General features: G+C 58.3%; 1 protein-coding gene across 1 annotated transcript in view; it reads right to left on the bottom strand.

The window, feature by feature from the left end:
* ADGRA1 (adhesion G protein-coupled receptor A1) overlaps window positions 1-21,668 on the bottom strand; it is a 42,710-nt gene extending 21,042 nt beyond the window's left edge. Inside the window, 6 exon segments of the mRNA XM_063101627.1 lie at window positions 12,889-13,034; window positions 16,794-16,917; window positions 18,571-18,698; window positions 19,527-19,568; window positions 20,569-20,735; window positions 21,596-21,668. Coding sequence (XP_062957697.1) covers window positions 12,889-13,034; window positions 16,794-16,917; window positions 18,571-18,698; window positions 19,527-19,568; window positions 20,569-20,735; window positions 21,596-21,668 — 680 coding nt within the window.
* Between the last annotated feature and the right edge of the window lie 683 nt (window positions 21,669-22,351).

Genomic DNA, 22,351 nt, shown 5'->3' with positions numbered 1-22,351 from the left:
GGTGGGAAGGAGCTCAGAGCAGGGGGAAGCTGGTGGGTAAAGGGGAGGCATGGGGGTGGGCAGGTGGGTGGGAGGAGGGTTGGGCAGGGCCAGGGAAGATACAGGACTCAGAACATGGGGGATGGAGTAGCTGTGGAGGCCAGTGATGGACAGTGAGGTTCAGGGCATGGCAGAGGCTGTAGACCATGCAGGAGCTGGGAGGTTTGGGAGGAGACTCTGAGGGCCCAGGGGCCGTGTGGATGGAGTGGACAGGCCCATGGGGAGGACATTAGACCCTGTCCTCAGCCAGCAGTGGCTAGCTCGGGCCCCCAGCCCAAGGCCACAGAGAAAAGGTGTCTGGGTCCCCACAAATGACACCACAGAGACAGGACCCTGGGGCCTTGCTGCTGGACATGGGTTCACCTGGAGCAGAAGCAAAGCCAAGCACCTCCGGCGAGCTCAGTCAGTCTCAGAAAATGACGCTGTTGAACACAGAGACCTGAGAAGTCGAGGCAAAGACACAGAAGAAGGCTGGGGAGGTGGAGAAAAGACAAAAAAGGAGGAGGAGGAGAGAAGGTCTACAGGAGAGCCACGTCTCATACAGAGGGGCTGAGAACAGGAGAGAAGGAAAGAAGGAGGGACGGAGGAGCAGAAAGAGATGTGGGAGAGCAGGGAGGACGGGGAGAGCGGGAGGAGGACGGGGAGAGCAGGGAGGACGGGGAGAGCAGGAGGAGGACGTGAAGAGCGGGAGGAGGACGGAGAGAGCAGGGTGAGGACCAGGAGAGCAGGGAGGACGGGGAGAGCGGGGGGAGGACGGGGAGAGCTGGAGGAGGACGCGGAGAGCGGGAGGAGGACGGGGAGAGCGGGACGGGGACGCGGAGAGCGGGGGGAAGACGCGGAGAGCGGGGGGAGGACGGGGAGAGCAGGGAGGAGGACGCGGAGAGCAGGGAGGAGGACGCGGAGAGCGGGGGGAGGACGGGGAGAGCGGGGAGAGGACGGGGAGAGCGGGAGGGAGGACGGGGAGAGCGGGGGGAGGACGGGGAGAGCGGGGGAGGACGGGGAGAGCGGGGGGAGGACGGGGAGAGCGGGGGGAGGACCGGGAGAGCGGGGGGAGGACACGGAGAGCGGGGGGAGGACGGGGAGAGCGGGAGGGAGGACGGGGAGAGCGGCGAGAGGACGGGGAGAGCGGGGGGAGGACGGGGAGAGCGGGGGGAGGACCGGGAGAGCGGGGGGAGGACGGGGAGAGCGGGAGGAGGACGCGGAGAGCGGGAGGAGGACGGGGAGAGCAGGGAGGAGGACGCCGAGAGCGGGGGGAGGACGGGGAGAGCGGGAGGAGGACGGGGAGAGCGGGAGGAGGACGCGGAGAGCAGGGAGGAGGACGCGGAGAGCGGGGGGAGGACGGGGAGAGCGGGGGGAGGACGGGGAGAGCGGGAGGAGGACGGGGAGAGCGGGAGGGAGGACGGGGAGAGCGGGGGGAGGACGGGGAGAGCGGGGGGAGGACGGGGAGAGCGGGGGGAGGACGCGGAGAGCGGGGGGAGGACGGGGAGAGCGGGGGGAGGACGGGGAGAGCGGGGGGAGGACCGGGAGAGCGGGGGGAGGACGGGGAGAGCGGGAGGAGGACGCGGAGAGCGGGAGGAGGACGGGGAGAGCAGGGAGGAGGACGCCGAGAGCGGGGGGAGGACGGGGAGAGCGGGAGGAGGACGGGGAGAGCGGGAGGAGGACACGGAGAGCGGGGGGAGGACGGCGAGAGCGGGAGGAGGACACGGAGAGCGGGGAGAGGACGGGGAGAGCGGGGGGAGGACGGAGAGAGCGGGAGGAGGACGGGGAGTGCGGGAGGAGGACGCGGAGAGCAGGGAGGACGGGGAGAGCGGGGGGAGGACGGGGAGAGCGGGAGGAAGACGCGGAGAGCGGGAGGAGGACGCGGAGAGCGGGAGGAGGACGCGGAGAGCGGGGGGAGCCCGAGGTTTTGGTGGATCCCGGGTTGACCGTCCTGTCCTGGGTGTTTCTCTGGGAAGGTTCTTGAGGGCACACGTGAGTCGGGGACTGTGTTGACCTCCAGCGTCCTCCACTGTGGTGTCAGGACTGCATCTGGGAATGTCCTGGGTCCGTAAGGGCAGCCGGACTGTGCCTTTCCTTGAACAAGGACGGGCAGGGACACGGCATCAGCATCTCCAACAAGAGGCCCAGGATTGGGTGGCCCCGGGTGGCTGGGGTGGGTGACCAGCCACAGACGCGGCTCCCTGGGCGGGAGCTGAGCCTGTGTGTGCCCGCCGGGCCAGCGCTCCAGTGCGTAGACGGGGTCTACACTCAGCCCTGCGGCAATTCTAGCACTGCGGTGTCTGGCGTTGGGGACGACGTCATCCTGTGGTCCCTCCTCATGTTTCCTCGATTGCTGTTCACTACAGTTTTCCCGCAGTCGCAGTATGTCCTGGCGCAGGACGAGGCCTGGCCTCTCCACTCTTCTCACGGTTTGCCAGGCCCTGCACAGCCACAGCTGCACTTTTGCAATGTCCTCAGTTTACCTGTATGCTTTGGGGGCCCAGGTGTCTGAGCTGAGTCCATCTGTGGCCTTGTGAGTTCCATTCTTTGACCAGATCCAGGGCCCAGCTTTCGCAGACTCAGAGCCTTGGCCATTTTCCTTACCCTGGAGCCTGTCCGTCCCCCACGAACGCCTGCAGTTGACCCCCTAGCCTGATCCTGCCTGCGACCTCCCCACGGAGGTTAAATAGCTTCATCCACTGGGCATCCCTGCCAAGGACGTTCACACAGCCCAGGGAGGAGGAGGTTGGGAGGGCGGCTCATGGCTGCTTGGGTGCGGTGTGGACTCAGTGTCAGGATCCATCGCTTGAAGGGCGGGGCTCACCCTTACCAGTGACAGGACAAAGCCCAGGGCACCTCTGAGGGTTGACCACTCGGCCCTTTTGGGACCCCCTCTATTGAGCCACCCCTATAATCTGAAACACACTTCCACTGAAGAAGCCCCCAGGACTGCCCAACATGCTGGTGCCACTGTCCCCCAGAGGTCGCAGCACCCAGAGCCCCTACGCCCGCGGGGGTTACTCGTCCCAGGAAAGCCAGCAGATTCCAGGTGCAGACAGGAGGCTGATAAGGCCAAGGGGGTGTGAGCAGCTGCGGACGGAGACCCAGGAGCCGCGCGGGGCCGGCCAGTGCAGGAGGATGGAGTGGGGCAGCCGGAGCTCAGGAGCCCGCTGGCACTGCGATGGGGCCCTTTATGTCCCTGAGACACAGGATGCATCTGGGAGATGCTGACTCTGGCCCAAGTAGAGTTCCTTGTGTTGATCATGACTTCTGGATTCCAAGAAATCAGACTGGCAATTTCAGCTAAGATACAAGAGCCCTTTACGTCGGCGTGCCTGAGTGCACGGCCTTGAAGCCACTACAGTTCCTCGCCAGCACACATCCTGCTCATCTGCATTTTGTAACCTCCGAGGACGGTGGGGGACAGTGTTCTATTTCTTGGAGCAAAGCTGGTGGGCCGAGGCCTTGGGCATTGAGTGGGGATGAGACCGATGTCCGTCCTGGGCACCAGACATCGCCTGCAGATGGCACCAAGATGCCTGTGTCCAGAAACGTGACTAGGATGCTTTGTGACTAATGACACCCAGTAAAACATCACAGCACCATTTGTTATGATCTGCTCGGTGACAGGTGCCATGCGGGGGCTGTGTGATCAGTTTTGCCCTAGAGAGACCTTCCATTCTAGATGGAGGTCTGTGCATAGAATGTCTGTGCCCATGTGTGGCCTCAAGAGGCCACTGTTGGACCCGGACATTGGCCTTGGGCCTCTGGCACAGCCCGCTGAGGCTCTGGAACCCTCTGCGCTCCTGCACAGGGAGCTGAACATGTGAGCACCAGGCTGGGGGTGGCTCCCTTGGAGGTGGAGAAGGGGCCATGTGTAGAAGCCCGAGGTGCCACGTGGCCTCCTCCCGGTCCTCAGCCAGTGCTGCTGATCAGCAGACAATGTGGAAGGAGTCCCCTTCCATGGCCCTTGTTCTGTCTGGCACATCTGCTCTGGGTGAAGAGACATAGTGGCTGGTGTGGGAGGGTCAGATGTGTACTGTGTCTATGGAGTCCAAAGGCCATCAGAGCATGAGGCACCGATTGGCCCAGACACGGCTCTGGGCAAGCCCCGCACCCCTCTGATCTCGGTTTCCCCATCTGTAAAGCTCAGGGCTGGGCTGAGAGACTCACTGTCAGGCCCCTCCTGGCCTGAGGTTCAAGGATCCATGCGGAGAGGTGGGCACTGGGGGAGGGGCTGCTTCATTAAGTCTCAGAGCTCGCACCACCCCCTGGGACTTTTGCCCCCACTCGAGTGTCTGTGGGTCCTCTCCTCATCCCCTCTGCCCTTTACAGCCCTCTGGCCTCACCCATGAACCGCATGCTCCACGAGCATCAGGCACTGAAGGAGGTGGGCCAGCTACGCCCCTGCCTGCTGACTGGTGCCTGTCCCCCGACTGTGGCCCCAGCTGGCTCTGAAGCAGCTTGTCCTGAGGACTGGCCCATGGGTATGAGTTCCTGCCAGCTGTTCCCAGGGCTCTGTGTGGGTTAGCTCTGGCCAGGTGCCTGGCCACGAGCATGTCCCAAGCCCAAGGCAGTCTTCAGCATTTGCCACTGTGGCCCAAGAAGGGGGTCCTGGCTGTGCCCAGAGCCTGAACAGCACTGGCACCACTGCACTGCCAGTTGGCGAGTGCAGAATGGGCATCCCTTGATGGCACGGGCCCATGGCACGCATGGGAGTGCTACTGTGAATGCCCTTCCAAATAGCAACAGCACCAGCAGACCTTAAATAATGGAGGCCACTTAGGTGCACTTTATTGGAAAGGGCAGAACAGACTGCAAAATTAGGATGTAATTACATGCAGCTAAATTGGGAATTAGCCCTCAGCATCTATAAAGTCACAGCAAGAAGTTCTATGTGCTTCCGAGGTGGCTTCCCTTCAGATGGTGGAGGAAGCAGAAAATGTGGAAAGGTTTGTCTGCTCCAAGGCCCTCCCTGAAAGTGTGCTGACGGGTGGGGCAGGCCCAGCCTACCTGAAACCCGCGTGGTTCGGCCACATTCCCATTTAACTTAACAGACGTGGAAACAGCAGCCACAGAGCGGCTGTGCTTAGGATCCCAGTGGCATGCTCGGGGCCCATGGTCATCGCCTGTCCCATAGTGCCTACCACGGTTGTGCTGTTAAACTAGAGGCATGGTAAGAGAAGTGGATTGAATAAAGGTTAAACGAGAATTCAGTGAAATAACAAATCCAGACTGAGATTTTGGCATAAAGTCCTAAGCACGTTAGTCTTGTAGACGTGGGTACCAAGCTCTCTGCTTCCGTCTGGTGGGAAAGGGGTCAGCTCGGGGTGCATTATGTCTTTTCCTTTCAATATTAATATTTCTAGCCAGTTTCTCTTTCTCTCAACGTTTCTTCTCTTTGTCTTGCCCATAGAGTTAGACATGAATGAATCCAACACGGTTCTCTTTGAGAACCCATCCCCTTTGCAGCAGAGTGGACACAGTGGGCCTTGTGTCACTCATGGGGCAGCCCCTGGCTCATAGGGTGGCCCCTGGCTCGTGGGGACCCAGCTTTTGGCATGTTCCTGGGGTGACTAATGGACAAGGGTTTTGTGAGCTGAGGCACAGAACCCTGCATTTCCAGCTGCCTGGATGGCTTGTGCAATGGCAATTCATGGTGGGCACCTGCTCTCCTGCTGGGGTCTGGGGCTTCTGTAGCTGTGGCTGGCCGAGGGGTAGAAGCACCCATGTGACCAGGCCCAGCAGGGACCCTAAGCCCTGCGTCCTGGGCCAGACTCCCTGGGTAGAAACACACATGTTGCTGCATCTTGCTGCTGGAGGAAGGGGCAGATCTGCATGGACCAGAAGGGAGAACTCTGGAGTCTGCACCTGGATCCTTCCAGACTCTGCCCCAGACACAGACTCTGCATCTCTTTCCCTCCCTGGCCTTTGTGCCTCCTTCTGCAGAGACAAACCAGACCCTTGAACACAACTATGCGTGGCAGGAGTGTGTCTAGCTTGTCACTGAGTGTGGGGCGGCCGTGGGGTGGTAAAGCCTGAGGGGCACCCAGTTCAGAATGAAGATTTAATCCTATTGCTTTCCTTCAACAATACCCAGCGCAGATTAGGCATGGAGGCTATTCATTTGAGGCTGATTTAACAAAAATTTATGGAACCCTGTCGTAGTTTTCACATTTAATGAGCAGGGGATGTGTGCTAAGCTCTGAGAATACAAAAGGGAGGGTTGCCACCTTTCTCTCTTCTAGAGGAGGACACAGGCACGTGCCCGAGTGAGACAGAGTGGGATAGAGGCCACACAACCCTGTGTGGGGATGGAGAGGAGGGCTGATGACGTCCAAGCGTCCTGGAGGACCCCCCTGCAGAGGCTGGAGCCTGGGATTCAGGCTGCAGCAAAGTTGAGAAGATGCCTGGCTGGCTGGAGCGAGGTGGGTCGTGTGGTGGCTGAGGGGCAGGAGCAGCTGCGGGGGGAGGGGGTAAGGCACCAGGGCTGGGGGCACTGACACGGTTTCCGAGGTGGATACCCAAGCAGATTTCTACATAAGGAGGGAACTATTGGAAGGGCAGGGGCTGCACTGCAGGTGCTGAGCGTGGAGCTGGAGGCCCACTGCATCTGGGCAGGCGTCAGAACAGGAAGACGGTGGTCCGGAGGTGGGGGAGCTTGGGTGTGGGAGAATGGACAGGCTTGAGAGTGGTGGGGCAGAGTCATGAGACTGGGGGCTTGACCTGAAGGTGGAGGGCTGGTGCTGGTTCCTTGGTGAATGCACTGTTGAGGGGTCTTGGGACATCTGAAGGAGGCATTGCTAGGTCTTAGGGACCTGAGGCTGAAAGTCAGGGTTAATGTGGAAGCTGGGAATGGCCCTAGCGTGACTGGGCTGGGCTCTGGCAGCAGGGTGTCATGGACAGGTGCTTGGGGGTATGTGGATGTGATGGTGGCCACCATGGTGGGTCCAGTGTGACATGCCCTCAAATCAGGGGAGGCCCCAGGGGTGGGGGTTGGGGGCAGTTGAGGAAGTGTCTCCTGTGGGCTGGAGGGGGCTGCGTCCAGCATCTGCCTGACCCCTGTCACCCGGGCAGCTCCCCTCTCGAGGCCCTCCTCTCTGGCCTCCCGGTGCCCCTCCCACCTCCCTTTTCCCTGGTGCCATCTCTCTTCCCTACAAGCCCTGCACCACCCATGTGCTGGGCCTGCCCAAGGTCGTTCCCATCCCTCTTGAGAAAGCCAGACCACCATCCTGCTGAGACCCCATGGACCCCTGGCTGAAGCTCTGGGTCTGTGCTTTCCCTAGACTCCTACTGCTAGGCGAGGGCAGTGTCTCTGCTTGCAAAGCTCACACCCATTTTCAGGGGGTGACTCCCCAGCTGGAGGCCCCGGGGCAGTACTGAGGGGTCCAGGACCTAGTCCACACTCAACTTACAGCCATGTCCACACCAGAGACACACAAAGACTGGTGGGCCTACTTTGAGGTCTGGGTGAAACTTGGCCCAGGGCCTGACCCCAAGGCATTCTCTGGGGGCAGCAGCTCCCACTGGGCACTGGGCCCCTCACTCCCACAGCCAACTCCACTCCTCACATGTGGAGAGAGCAGATGGCAGCTGGCCTGGCTGCAGCAGGTCACACAGAGGACATGTGGAATTGCCCACTCTCTCGCCAGCCCCCACGGAACCCGACCCCACCACAGAGCTACACAGCAGCCACACAGTTTTCCACACACAGGGATGGGACAGCATTTATCATCATTGTAATGAAGATCTCTCCACAGAGACGAGCCAGCTACCACCACATGCCTACTTTGATTGAGCTGGAATTTCCTTCATTCAGCTCAACCTTAAAGGTTTTAGTGCAGTTTTAGAGAGTGTGGTTTTTTATCTGTGAAAATTAAACAAAATACTCTTAAATAACCAATGGGCAAAGAAGAAATCACAGGAAAACTAGAAAATACTTTGAGATGAATGGAAAAAAAGCCCCACAACATGCCTCAGGGTGCAGCAAAAGCTGTGCTCAGAGGGAAATTTATAGCCGTGAGTGGCTACATTAAAGAAGAAAGATCTCAAATGAATAATCTGGTTTTACACCGTAAGGAACTACAAAAAAGAAGAGCAAAGTAAACCCAAAGCTAGCAGAAGAAAGGAAATAATAAGACAGGAGCAAAGATTAACATGAGAGAAAATCGATGAAACCAAAAGCTGGTTCTTTAAAAGATCAGCAAAATTGGCAAACCTGTAGCTAGACTAAGAACAAGAGGGAGACGTCTAATGTGGGACTGGAGGCTCTAGCCAGAGCAAACACACGAGAAGCAGCAAAACTCTCCTCGTGCACAGATGACATGATCATTATATGCACAGAAAATCCTAAAGAATTAATAAAACCTGACTAGATCTAATAAAGGAACTCAGCAACGCTGCAGGGCACAAGATAACACACGAAAACCAGTTGTATTTCTGTACACAAGCAATGAACCATCCGAAAAAGAAAATCAAGAAAACAATCCCATTTACAATAATGTCAAAAAGAATTAAGTATTTAGGAAAAAAATTTATCCAAGGAGGAGGTGTGAAGCTTTTGTACTGAAAACCACAAAATATTGCTAGAAGAGGTTAAAGAAAACCTAAATAAATGGAAAGACATCCTGTGCTTATGGGTTGGAAGATCTAACACTGTTAAAGTTGAAATACTTGAAGTCATCTAGATCTGGAGTGATCCCCAGGGCAGACAGGGCTGGAGTGACCCCTGGCGAGCGCTGCCCGTGACGGACATTCTTAGGGGCTAAGCACCACGGCTGTGACCTTATTCCAGCTCAGGACTTGCCACTTGATCCATGGGATTGTTTAGCCTTTGATTGATGACCTTTCCCTGGGCCATGAGTTCCACATTCCGTGTGGTCTGCTGGTCTGCAGCATTCAGGCTGGGGGTCCATCACAGATGTCCCTGACACCTGGGGAATCCATCGCGTTGCTGCTGGCCCTTCCTCATGCCCCAGCCCCTCTGCTCCCTCAGAGGCAGGCCGTGGAGCTTCCTGGGTATGGAGATTCCGTGCTGGGGAAGCCGGCATCTGTCTGTGTGGTGTTTGAGCCGGGGCACAGGACAAAGATGACCAGAACCTGGTGTGGCAGGCAGGTGTGTGGAGTGAGCAGGGAGGCCCGCCCATGCCAGTGGGGCCCAGGCCGGGCTGCAGCTTGGGCCTTTGTCTCCCAGGGTCTTCAGGAGGTGGGTGCCAGGTGTGACTCACTCCCATCAGCAGGAGCGTAGCAGCAGTGATGTGTGCTGGGTTGTAAGAAGGGACCAAGAAAAGGGAAAGCAGAGAACCAGAGCCAGTGGAGGCCGTGCGAGCTGCTCATGTCTGGCCTCCAAGCAGGACATGGAATCATGTCTGCATCTACAGCTCGCCCGGCTCATGTCTGGTCTGCAAACCCGCCTGGTGTGGGCTGCTGGCTACACCCTGTTGTCACGGAGGAGCCCCTGGCAGGCCGCTGCTTCTCCACAGGCCCAGGGGCCGTTCTCTGAGGCTGGGAAGCACACGGAGTCCCTCATCTTTACACACAGGCTCCACGTCACTGGGGGACCCATCCTGGGATCGAGGGGAGAGGAGAGCAGGTAATCGGTGATCCAGAAAGTTGCAAAATCCCTGAGCACCTAGGTGTGCGTCGACACAGAAACCACAAACCACAGCACGTGAGGAGAGGGTGGCAGTGGCTCTAGTCTCAGCAGTGAGTCCCATTCAGCCCAGAGTCCAGTCTCTGAAGGCTGGCGGCCTCCACCGACTATACTCTCCAGTCGTTGACCGAGCCCTGGCCAGAGGGCAGGTCCTGACCCCAGACTCTAACCCCCCAAACACAGCCGGGGGTCGCGGGTGTCAGTCCCCTCTCTAACCGTGTTCTCTTGTGGCGAGAGGAGTTACCCCAAGTTGACCTGGCCACACCGCCCCCAGGGCTCACGCAGAAGCCGGCTGCGGGCTTGGGCACGTCCATCCACTCGAGTGATGTGAGACTGTGTGGCTTTATTTTCCTTGAAATCCCTCTGAAATGAGCTTGGTTTTCCCCAAAGCCGAGCAGAGGTGGGTGTTGAGAGCAGGCAGACCCCAGCGCAGGCCTTCAAGGAAAGCATGGCTTCCCGAACACCGAGGGCTCCGTCGCCGGAGTTCACGCCGAGCGTCTCGGGAGCAGCTGCGTTCATCTCCCACAGGGAACATGCCGAGCGGGCTGGGGACAGAGGAGCTGGCCCAGGGCCCAGCAAGACGCGGCGGGCACAGGACAGCCCGAGGGGTTGAGCACCACGGTGGCCTGTCCCTTCCTCCCAGGAAGCTCTTTGAACTCGGGAACCAATGCCCGCGCTGCTCACGAGTTTGGGAGCAGGGCTGGGATGAAGACCAAAGACGCCCACTGTGGGGCTGATGGGAGGAGCCCCTCCTACTGGAAGCTTCTGGGTGACTCGAGCACCTCTGTGGGGGTCTGAGAAGAAGGGCTTCCAGCTGGTCTCCCTGGGGAGGCACAGGCCCAGCCCGTTCCCCCACCGGCCCCAGGCCAGGCCAGAGGGAGAAGTGGAGGGGAGCAGACAACCCCCACCCCCAAGTCTGCACCTGCAGAGAGGTATGCAGGCCACGCCCACAGCCAGCCACGGGGACAGGGCTGGGGAGGCCGAGTGACCAGGCATGGTAGTGACCCAGAGATGCTGCTGGAATCACAGCATCTTGTGGACGCCCGTCAAAGTCAGGGTCCTTCTGTACCAAAGAAAGTGGGGCCCAGCGGGGCAGGGGTTAGGTGGGTGGTGGTCTCCAGGCGGCACCAAGAGGAGCCACAAGTGAGCAGGTCCTTGGGGTCCTCTGAGTCCACCAGTCAGCACCACACCCGCTCTGCGGTGTGACCCCCTGGGCAAGCCCCGGGCCTGGCCAGCAGCATCTGCTCTAAGTGCAGCTGGAAGACGCCAGAGAGAGAGAAAAGCGCTGGAACGCGCCGCGGCTTCCACCGCACTCTTCAAAAACCCAGGCAACTCTTCAATCAATTACAGACGAGGAAATGCATTTTGAGAGTGATTTTTAAACCCAGGGGACCTCAGGAGAGGAGAGGTAATGAGTCCTGCGTTCCGGGCCCCCAGGAGCAGCAGCGGCATCTCCCCGGCCCTGGCTGCTAAGTGGCGACGTGTCTGCTCAGATCAGAAAATCAACAACGTCAGGAGGCGCTCCAGGTGGAAATTAGCTTATTTACTTAGACAGCACAGGGTGTTGCTTTATCTGCCTCAAAATGAGTTCTACTGGTGGTTTTAGCCACACCGAGGGGTTGCTCTGCAAATTCGCACAGATCGCCTGGAGGTGAGTGTCTCCCCAAACACCCGAGGAACCCCCAGGGCAGCTGCGTCTATGGAGCCTGCCTGGATGAGGTCACTCACGGTCACTCTGGAAAATTCCACAGGTGGCTCGGGGTGGGCATTCGCAGAGCCTCAGATGACCTCCAGCAGGACGGCTGGGCCAGATGCACCTCACGCAAGCTGGTGCCACACGCAAGGCCTCACTAGCCGGCCACTTTTGAACCTGGCTTTTGCTGACTCTGGTGTTGGGGATCGGCCTATGCCAGAGCCACCGAACTCCCATCAGAGTGATGGCTGTTTGGTCACAGTAGAGCCATGTTTGCATCTGAAGGAGCTTCCTGTTTCCTCAGCAGTGGGTTGTCTCCTCGTGGATGGGAGCAGCTTCTGCCACCTCCCAGACAAGCTGGTTCCACAGGAGTCCCCTGGCTTTTGGCTCTGGGTGGGAGGGAGGTGACCATAGCCATCCTGGCCCCTGGGGGTTGTTCCTGTGGCCCCAGGCATATCCATGTCCCTACCAAGTCCACTGAGAGTCCCGGCCTGAGAAAAGAGCAGGACGACCAGAGGGAGCAGGTCTACCCACCACCAGTCCCAAGAGGCCAGGCCATGGTCACCTTGAAATTAGCAACTGAGCATGTGACAGTCTTTGATGGAGTTCGCATGTGTTGTCCCCTCCAAAACTCATGTGGAAATTTGATCTCCAATGTGTCAGTGTTGGAAACTGATTGAGTCACGGGGGTGGATCCCTCATGAATGGATTAATGCTCTCCCTGGGGGAGGGGGGATTAATGAGTGAGTTCTCGCTCAACTATTTCCCGCGAGAGCTCATTGCTTAAAAAGACCCTGGCACCTTCTCTCTCTCTCTTGCTTCCTCTCGCCATGTGATCTGCTTGTACCCGCCAGCTGTCTGCCACTTTCCGCTATGAGTAGAAGCAGCCTGAGGCCCATGCCAGGCACAGCTGTCCCAGAATCGTAAGCCAAATAAACCTCTGTTCTTTATAAATTACCCAGTCTCAGGTAACTGTGTTATAGCAACACAAAAATACAGTCTTCTACCAGCTAACGAGTGGGTGTCTCAACGGCACTGAGACCATGAAGCAAAACGAAGCCGTGGCCACCCAGAGCCTCTCTGCACACATGGCCACACCAGTCCCTCTGCAGCTTGGGAGGGCACCACCCCCAGCCAGCTCCAGCCACAAATGGTGGAGCCCTGCCCTGCATCGCCCTCCCTTGGCATCCCGCCCCCAGAAAACAACCTCCCTAAGCCACCCTTGACATCCTGCCCCAGTACATGGACCCCCCTTCCCCCAGCACACGGTGCCCCCCGTCCCCAGCACATGAACCTCCTCTGACCCCAGCACAAGGGGCTCCCAGGCCCCCTTGGCATCCTGCCACCAGCACATGGCCCAGCCCCTGGTATCCCGCACCCACCCCGACCACTTGTGTGGATGAAACGTCCTCAGGCCACAAGCTGCTTGGTGAGGAAATTTGCCAAGACCTCAAAGGGGTGCCCAGGGTTGGGAACTATGGGGGACTGGGGGTGTAGGTGGGCCACACGCAAGCATGCTTGGTACCTGAGCAGGGGCTGCTTGGGGTACGGCGGGTGATCTGCGCCCGGGCACAGTGGGGCCTTCTTGGTCACCTGCTGGTAGATGTTCCTGGCGGTTACCCCGATCCACAGCAGGGTGGAGAGCGTGGAATAGTGCAGCAGGATGCCCACCTGTGGGGGAGAGCGTGGTCAGCAGGCCCCGCCTCCGCCAGGTGACCCACAGCGGACAGCTGTCTGCCCCCGGCAGCTCCCTCTGCATCTTGAAGAAACCTGCATCATGGTGAGGGGCTTACCTCTGGCTGACGTGGACACCTCACAGGGCCCCAGAGCTCTCGAGAGCTGCAGGGGCTGCCAGGACTCTGGCACTGCTTAGCTTTGCTTCCACAGAGAGAGGGGTGGGGGCTGCGGCACGCTCCTCCTGGGGTCGCTGTGGCTCAGGCATGGACCCTGTGGGCTGGAGAGATGAGCTCCTCCTGGGCCCAGCACTCCCACGCGTCCACCGAGTGAAAGAAGCATGCTGGCCCATGCGGGGGTCTCCCCAACGCTAGTGTCTGTGGCATGGCAGGTCGGGAGGAACACCGATGGGGAGGGGGCCTGGACAAGCCACTGCGCAAGACAGTGCGTCATTCCTGCGGAAACAGCACTGGAGCTGCGTCCACCATGGCACGTGCCGTGGCAGCTAGTTGTGCGTCCACACTCCTGCGCCTCCATCGGATTCCAGGAAGTGAGGTCACCCATGGAGTGGCAACCTGACATTTTGAACTGATGAGTAAAATATTGCTGTGGCTGGAAAGGACACAAGTGATCGAGGAAAGCAGAGATTCTCTGAATGAAGCCACCACCGCGCTGCTGCAATGACCGATGAGACCCAGACTTCAGGTTTTACCTGTGAGGACGCGCTCTCTGTGGGTGGGGTGGGAAGTTCAGGGTGCCTGCTGATGGCTGCGGGGCTCCCTGTGCGCCGGACAGTGGCAGACGCGTGCTCCCCTCGCCTGGACCTGGGGGACCCGTGTGCGGTCCCACGCTAGGCCTGGCCTGGCCGACGCGCTGGGAACCCCAGACAACCTCTGCATGGAAGAGGATGGAGCAGGGCAGGCAGCGTGGCAGCCAGGCCTGTGCTTGAGGGACGCCCCAGTGACACAGCTGCCATTGTCACGTGTGAGTGGAAATGCCAGGAGAGGGCAGGGAGTGCCGGGAGTGGGAGCTGGCTTTGCGCCTGGGCTGGGGGCCTAGTTCATCTGGGCTGTGTGCCTTTGGGGGTTACAAGAAGGTGGGAGCAGCAGAACCCTGTCTCCCAAACATGGGCTCATTTAGGCTGGACATGTGCAGAGGACACAGGGACGCTGCGTGGCTGTCTGGCAGTACCTGCTGCCTGGAAAAGGGGTGGCAGGCAGGCCACCCCACCCACGCTTCTGGACCCAGGGCCAGTACTGACGCACATCCATCATGTGACCTTCTGCTTTTGTTTATGATGTCACTTAGTGCTTAATGAGGCTCACGGTCATCCTCCTGTTGCCATAGCAACTGTCAGTTCCCTCCCGTGTTGAGCGCCATGGACCCTTCCTCGTGTGTCGTTTCACTGGGGCACCGTGATGCTGAGGGGTTTGGCAGGGAAGGTGGGCCCCGAGAGTCCTGCGCTTGGGTACCAGTGGGGGCTGGGGTCACCTGTCCACAGCCTGGTTTTTAACTGGCCCTGCTCAGGTCTCTCTTCTCCATCAGACAGCGGAGGGGCCTTCTGCTTGCCCCGGGGCCCTCAGCAGCAGCACAGCACACCCCTGTTCACGGCTGCAAAGCACAGGTGGAGTTAAAGAAACATTGGTGGTCACAGGACAATGCCGCCCTGAAGGCCTCAAGGACGTCCCTAGAGCTGAGCTGCCACATGCTGGCCTTTGGGTTCTTGGCCCGGCTTTGTCCTCTCCAGCTGCTCCGCAGTGCCTCCTGCAATAAGGGCTGGTTTTCTGCCTTTGTCTGCTGTCTGACCCCTTGCAGGAGACCCGGTGGGTTTGTCTCTGGTTGTGCACAGCATCACTGCATGGCCCAGCAGACCCTTGGTGCACATTTGCCAAATGAATGAATGAATGAGTGATTGAGTGATGCCCTGCCACCTGCAAATGTACATGGGAGATCAAGATGGCATCAGGAAAGGGCACAGACTTTTCTACTTCAGAACTCAGGGCCCCATGTCCTCCGATGGAGGTCCCAAGGGTTGTCACGAGGAGAGAAAGGAGCATCTCTCTCCTTAACACCATCTCCACACAGATCTCACCTCTCCCAACCCTCCCAGACCTGCCCCACCCACCACACACCTCGAGTGTCTGCCCCAGGCTGTCGCCCGTTGGCCTGTGCATGGGGACAGTTCGCAGGTTTTCTGGGGCTGTGGGCAGGGTTTACCCAAAGCCCTGTGGGGTGGGACCACCACCTGCACTTCCAGTGGGTTTGTCCCCAGCAGGGTTCCAGTGTGGAGTGCTCAGGTGGCAACGTGTGGATGTCAGAGTTAGAACGCCTTTCACTGCGTTTCTCGGGCTCCCTGGCCGGTGCCACATGCAGGACGTCAATTGGATTTCCAGGGTGCTCACTGTGGCCGTTTCTGGTTTATTGAGAGGCTGTGAACAGGGAAGTGTGTCTGACCCTCAGCTGCCACCAGGCATGTGTCGCCACTTTCTTGCAAGGGCCGTGCTGGCCCAGGACCAGGTGGAGGATGCAGCTGTCAGGGCTGGTCATGACATGCAGTCACAGACAGGACGCCTCCTCTTGCGGAGGCTGGGCCCAGGGTCCAGAGCTCTGGGGTGGCAGTACTGTGTCAAGGGCGTGGGTTCCCACTCGTGGCCCACTCCTGGCCTCACATCAGGTGATGCTGGAAAGAAGGAGCCTCCGCAGCTGTGTCCAGGCCTGTGGGCCATGCGGGGAGCTGTGCTCACAGCCCGACGCTCCCTGAAGCAGCCCTGCAGGAGCAATCTCTCACCCACCGTCACCAGGGCGAGTCTCGGCCGCTGCCGCCTATGCAGGGGACAGGTGCCTGCGGGTCCAGGTGACTAGATGGAGGCTGCTCTGTAGCCAGCAGGAGGTTCTTGCTGAGCTCATGATGGCAGAGGCAGCAAGGGGTCAGGAGGCCGTGTGGGTGCCAGAAGGGCTGCCAGGTGCGAGCCCTGACAGTGACAGAGACCACGGGGGTCTGTGAAAAGTTGCTCCTGGTCCACGGGGCTGAGCCTGGCATGCAGCAGGCTGCCCGGGGGTGGGGCTGGAACTGCACTGCAGAGGCTCGTGGCCGCCCCTCTCCCTGGCCCAAGCCACAGCTCAAAGGGGATGAGGACCAGGGCTGGTTCTGATGGAAGCGTCTCTGCCATGAGCTCTGCCAGGCACTGAGCGATTTATACTTTCTCCTCTATTAGACCAAGGTCAGGCCGGGCATAAGTGTGGGGAAGACCCGTTTCATGACTTCCCTTATTCTTTTCAATGTTCAGGGGCTTTGAAGCTCTACTTTTTCCTGAGAGGGAGCATAGTTCCTGCAGGAGCAGGACACCTACTGCAGCTGGGACAACCTGGTGACCCACAGGTGACGGAGCTTCTTCTCCTGGTCACGAGCTAAGGCTTCAGTGTTCAGAGGTTCCTCCTGAGCTCCCCCCAGTCTCTTTAGGAGAGGCAGGTTGTGTCCCTGTCCTGGGAAGAGCATGGTTTCTTGGATGATAAGTGTCTTGTTAGCATGTCACCACAAGCCTTGGGGCAAGAGGGTCCCATGAAAAATAATTTATATAATCAAATGTGGAGCAAAATAGTGGATTCATATGGAGTGAGACCATCCTACAGACACGCAGGATGCCCGCTGCTCCCTTACCAGGCACAACTGAACACATACTGGAATATTATTTCATAAGCAAGACAGTTATCACACATTTCCCCTTTGGTGGCAATGGAAACAGGAGCAGCACTCACCGCCTGGCACAGGATGGGGTACTTGGTGCGATTGATGCCGCCGGCGAACACCGTGAAGGTCAGAGCAGCGTGGAAGCAGAAATTCAGCAGCATGTGCCGGCCTTTCCGGCTGATGCGGATGGCACTGCGGGGAACAGAGATTTCTCGTTAGGAGCCAGAGTTTCAGGGAGCAGCGTGGGAACGAGCACTCTCGTCTGAAGGATGTGCTTTGTCTACATGGGATGGTGGGCCCTCAGCAGGCCAGGAGAGTCAGGGACAGACGGATGGACAGTGCTGGATCCACCCTTACTGGGTTGCCATTAGATAATTTCATGTTAAATCACCTTAGAATGCTAACACTAGGAGGGTTTTTTCAGTCTTGACCAATCTGACCACTTGGCAGATGAAGGTGCGGAGGCTGTGAGACCCTGGCCTGTCTGCGGTCGAGAAACAGAAGTCATGCTTTCTGGTTCCCAGGATGAGCTCTTCCCTCTCTGAGCAGATGTCTGAGGCCTTAGGAAGAGGCCATGGCTATGACCATGGCTCTGCACATGACCCTGCTATCACCTGGCCTGTGCCTGTCTCCATGACCATAAACATGTCTAAAGCTCTGCTCTGCTCCTGGCTGCGGCCAGGACTGACATTGATAAACTTTGACTGTGACTGTGGCCGTGACCTTCACCATGGCCCCAAGCATGCCAAAGGCTCTTCCCATGACCACAGCTGCTGTGGTCTGAATGTTTGTTTCCCCCAAATTCATATGTTGAAATCCAGCCACAATGTGATGGTGTAAGGAAGTCGGGTATTGGGCAGAGCCCTCATGATGGGATTAGTGCTCTCATGAAAGTGGCCCCTTCCACCATGTAAGGACACACCGAGAAGGTGTCATCTGTGAACCAGGAAAGAGGCCCTCAGCAGACACCAAAATCTGCCAGCACCTTGATCTTGGACTTCTCAGCTTTGGACATGCCCAAGGCTCCACATGCCCAGGCCTCTACTTATGACCTTGGCCATGCCCAGGCCTCTGCCCATGATCTTGGCCTTGAACACACCCAAGCCTCTGCCCATGGTCTTGGTCTTGGACACGCCCAAGCCTCTGCCCATGATCTTGGCCTTGGACACACCCAAGCCTCTGCCCATGATCTTGGTCTTGGACACACTCAAGCCTCTGCCCATGATCTTGGTTCTGGACACACCCAAGCCTCTGCTCATGACTATGGTTGTGGTCATGGCCTAGGCATTGCCCATGACTCTGATTATGGGCTTGACCCTGACCCTGACCCTCTTCACATTCTCCCGTGCCTCTCCACATGATGCCGACACACTGAGGTTATCCCCGCACTCCCAGACATGGATAAAAAAACAAGTTCAGAAGCAGAAAACTGACCAGACTCCCCTTTCTAGACAGAGGCACAATGGAAGGGTCTTTGAGGGTCCTGCAGTTCACTCCATCACCCCAATGAGGTGGACTTCTCAGGGCCCCTGAACTGACATTGCACCCACTTCAGGAAGAACTTATTTCACCCAGTTTGATAAGAACACGAGGCTGCTGTTGAGGAGACCCCGTGGAGGCTCAGAGTGGAAGGGCGTGGCTCCCCTGAGCACCTGTTCACCCTCTGGCTCTGTGATGGGCACCCAGGGTTGGGCAGGTTCAAGCTGGCTGGTGATGGGTGGAGCATCTTCTAGGGACTTCTTGCCATGCGAGGGGTGGTGAAACCCCATTTCACAGATGTGCATTCACAGATAAATCACCGGGTCCCAGGGCAAAATGGGGGTGCTTCCCCTGTGCCAGCCTTACCTCTGGTGCACAAGGTAGGTGATGATGGAGGTGAGGAGGCACAGCAGCATGACTGCCGTACACGCGTACACCACGGGGTGCAGGAGCTCCCCTGGGTGCTGGGGCAGAGATAGGACAGTCTTCAAATCCTGAAAAGAAAACAGGAGACCCGTGTGACCACATGGCCAGGCATCTGTGCGCGCGGCAGACGCCCAGGCTCTCCCCTGCATTCCCAGGCATTCTCTGATCTGAGCTATGATTTGCTAGGTCTCACTGGAACAGACACACTGCCAGGGCAGAGGAGCCAGGCTGGTAGCCGAGAAGGCCCTGTGCAGTGCGGGCTCCCTGCAGGCACAGCTGCAGCACCGAGGGCTCCCCATGTGAGGTTTGTCTTCACCTCCACCAGGGCTGCTCAGCTGAGGGCGTCTTTGCATGGCTCTGAGAGCCAGCTCCTAGAGGGCAGAGTCTCTGCCATGCCTGGACGCCTGCCTCCAGCCTCTTTCCATCCAAGGCCGCTGGCAGAGGGCAGAGTGCACCTCTCCTGCTGAGTGGGGGTCCGGACGGAGCCTTACAGAGAGACAGCGAAACACATCAGATTACCCCGACCCACTTCTGAACCTCACACCCATGCACTTTCTGCTTCTACAAAATTCTCCAAATCAGTCTCAGCAAGTCCTCATAGTGTTGCCTCAAGTCGATGGAGAAAAAGCAAAAGTTGTTGTGAACCAACAGACACAGGCCCCAGAACCCCACTCCCATTTCTGGATGTCACAGCCAAAGTAGAGGGCTTGAGGTCAGGGTTCAAAGGAGAACACGTCTTCCCCGTGGTAGAGTAAAACAAGGGAAGAATGTCCCTGGTTGGAAATGTTTGGGAATGTTTTAGTCTTTTTTTTCATTAGACCAGTGAGGTGAGCTCCCACCATATGGGGCACTGGGGCACAGAGAGGCAAAATCTCAAATGCAGCCCCAAGATTTACCTGCCCTGGGAGCCGCATTCCCATGATGATGGACAGAAAACACTGGAAGCAAAGGGCAACACCACACAGGTGGGGCCAGTCAGCCTGCACCAGGAGCAAAACCCCCAAACTCAGTGACTGACACTCACTGGAGAAGAGGGTCCTGGAGGACCGCAGCCCCCTCCTCGGTGTGGGCGCGTGAGGCTCACTGCCCACGGGGCAGTGAAATTGAGGGTCAGAGATCTAGCATCCACTTGACCTCTGACCCTGGGCTAGAAAAGGCAGTGCCTAGCACTGTTCTAGATGCTTCACGTGCTGCAGCTCACAGAGTCACATGAAGACCCTTCTGTAGACAGAATGGTGTCCCTCAAATTCATAGGTAGCGGCCCTAACCCTCCATGTGACTGCGTCTGGAGATGGAGCCTAGAAAGAGGTACGTGAGGTTAAACAAAGCCACAAGGGTGGGCCCTGATCCAACAGGGCTGTTGTCCTTGTAGGAAGGGGAAGAGACCCCAGGGGTGCCGACACACACAGAGAAGGCCACGTAAGGACACAGGAAGAAGGCAAGAAGGGCTGCAGGAAAACCCTGCAAACACGGGTCTTGAGCCTAAGTCCCACTTTCTGCACCTTCAGACCAACCTGCAGAATTTTGTGCAACAGCTGAGCTGACTGATATCCCTCACGGGGTGGGTACACCATCCCCACAGAACTCTATAACATAGACCCCAGAGACCCTCAGAACCCCCTGGGTGGGCACCGTTGACCCCACTCTGCAAGGCAGCAGTTGAAGTCATGCTCCCCCCCCCAGGCTTGTGCTCTGCTCCCAGGGCCCCGAGGAGACGCTGTGGTCAGGTGGGCAGGCGGGGGCTGGTGTCAGCTTTATCTGGACATGGGCTGGGGGTCTGAGGGTCCTGTGGAGGCTGCAGAAGGCTGCCCAGGAGGTCCCCTTTGCGATCTCACTGAGCTGTCCCAGCTGGGACAGAGGAAAGGCAGTGGGGGGTTGGGATCTGCAGCTGAGCTGGCCTCATCCCCCAGCCCACAGGGGTGCCCACGGCCCATGCACCTCTCCGAGCTGGGAGCGGCTCTCAGTGTGCAGTGGGTGCCCGCCTGGGCTGTCAGAGCTGCAGGAAGCAGCCAGCTGTACCTCCAGGATGGCACTACGCTCAGTAATGCAGGAAGAAGAGAAAACCCTCCTGTGCATGAAGGGCTGTGGGCAGGAGGCAGCTTCACCTGAGTCAGGGAAGCAGGAAGCCCACGAGTCCGAGAGCTCACGCTGCTCTCCCTGCTGATGCACAATCTCCTGTCAGTTTAGCTAAGATGAGGCCCTGGCCAGCAGGGAACACCTGACATGCTCAGAGGATACTCCAGGGAGCTGAGGGCCAGCCTGGCACCCAGCCACTTTCTCTGTCTGTGACCCTGCCCAGATGTGGGGGTTTCACTACTGTGCCCACAGTAGCTGGTGGAATCGCATCCCAGTGCAAAGGTGCTGAGTGACTGGGGACACTGAGGGGACTCCTCATGGTCTGACTGCTGGGGGACGTGGCTGACAATCAAAGACAGAAATAAGGCCCCTGATCCAGAATAAGCAGATGACCCAATGTGACTGAGGGAGAGGTGACTGCAGGCTGTCCACCCTGCATCCCCTGTGCTTTGGCACTGAACCTACCATGGCATGGAAGCCCAAGGGGCATGTGTGAGCATGGGCAGGATGTGACCACAACTGCCTCCACACAACATGGGCTTTGCGACTCCTGCTGCTCTCAGCGCACCTTCCTATGAAACCACAAGCTCAAGATGAATTATGTGGAGACGCCCGCCTCATGGTGTCAGAGTCACCAGGGCCTGCAGCGTCAGATGGGAAACCTGGAGATCCTGCCTGCTGCAGCCTGACTTGGAAGGCAGCCCATGCTCAGTTTGAGGCCCTGAGGGAGGGTCAGCAGTCTGAATTCCCCCAGGCCAGCCCTGGCAGCCCCTCCTGGTCTTTACTCTCTTGCCCCATAGAAGCCTCCTTCTGAGGTACAAACACCAGCATGCCATGCTGTCCGGGGTGGCACCTGCTGGCCCCTCCGTCCTGCCACAGGAGCCCTCACCTGCGAGGACAAAGGGTGGAGTGGAGAAGGGATGTCTGATGAGAGAGGGAGCGAGCCGCAGGCTGCAGCACATGCCTCCGCTCCCCAGCAGCGTGTTGAGAGCCTGCCCTTTCTTCCTGGACACTAAGCGCCAGCTGGAGACGGAGAGCCTCACGGTTCAGCCCTGGTTCCATGACGTGGTCTGCACAGATGCCCCTGAGGGTTTTGGGAAGGGACGGCTGTCCAGGAAACCCCCGCCATCACTCTCCCCCTCTGAGAAGAGCAGGGCTGGACAGACCTCGGTCTGGATTCTTCTGAGTGCCCCAAAGACCCGAAGCGTCAGGTGCCTCCTGCAACCGGGCTAGGGCCGAGTGCACAGAGGCATCAGGGGAGAAGCTGCCCAGGCCAGTTATGCAGCCTGGAGGCCACACCGCTCTGGAGCGGGGGGCTTGCTTCTCATCGGCGGGCTTGGTTTTGAGGATTCACATGCATTGAGGCAGCCAGGGGTGGCCTCCAACCCCTGCAGCAGCTTTGGGAGCCTGGGAGGCCGCGGCTCCACAGGGTGTCATCTGTACAAGGGTCAGCTTCTGTGACTGGGGATGAAATGATGTTTGGGTCAACAGTATGTTTTATAAGAAACAGGGATTCAGTTTGGTTCGGTTTCCCATTTTTTTTTCTTTCTCTAAATTACAGTCATCAACAGTGCCTTTCTACATTTTTAGAGGTGACATTTAAAATTCAAAGTAGGTAATGCAAAACAGAGATATATTTTATATC

Source organism: Cynocephalus volans, chromosome 7, assembly GCF_027409185.1.
Source record: "Cynocephalus volans isolate mCynVol1 chromosome 7, mCynVol1.pri, whole genome shotgun sequence".
Lineage (NCBI taxonomy): Eukaryota > Metazoa > Chordata > Mammalia > Dermoptera > Cynocephalidae > Cynocephalus > Cynocephalus volans.
The sequence above is the reverse complement of the archived record's forward strand: the minus strand, read 5'-3'. Positions and strand labels throughout refer to the sequence as shown.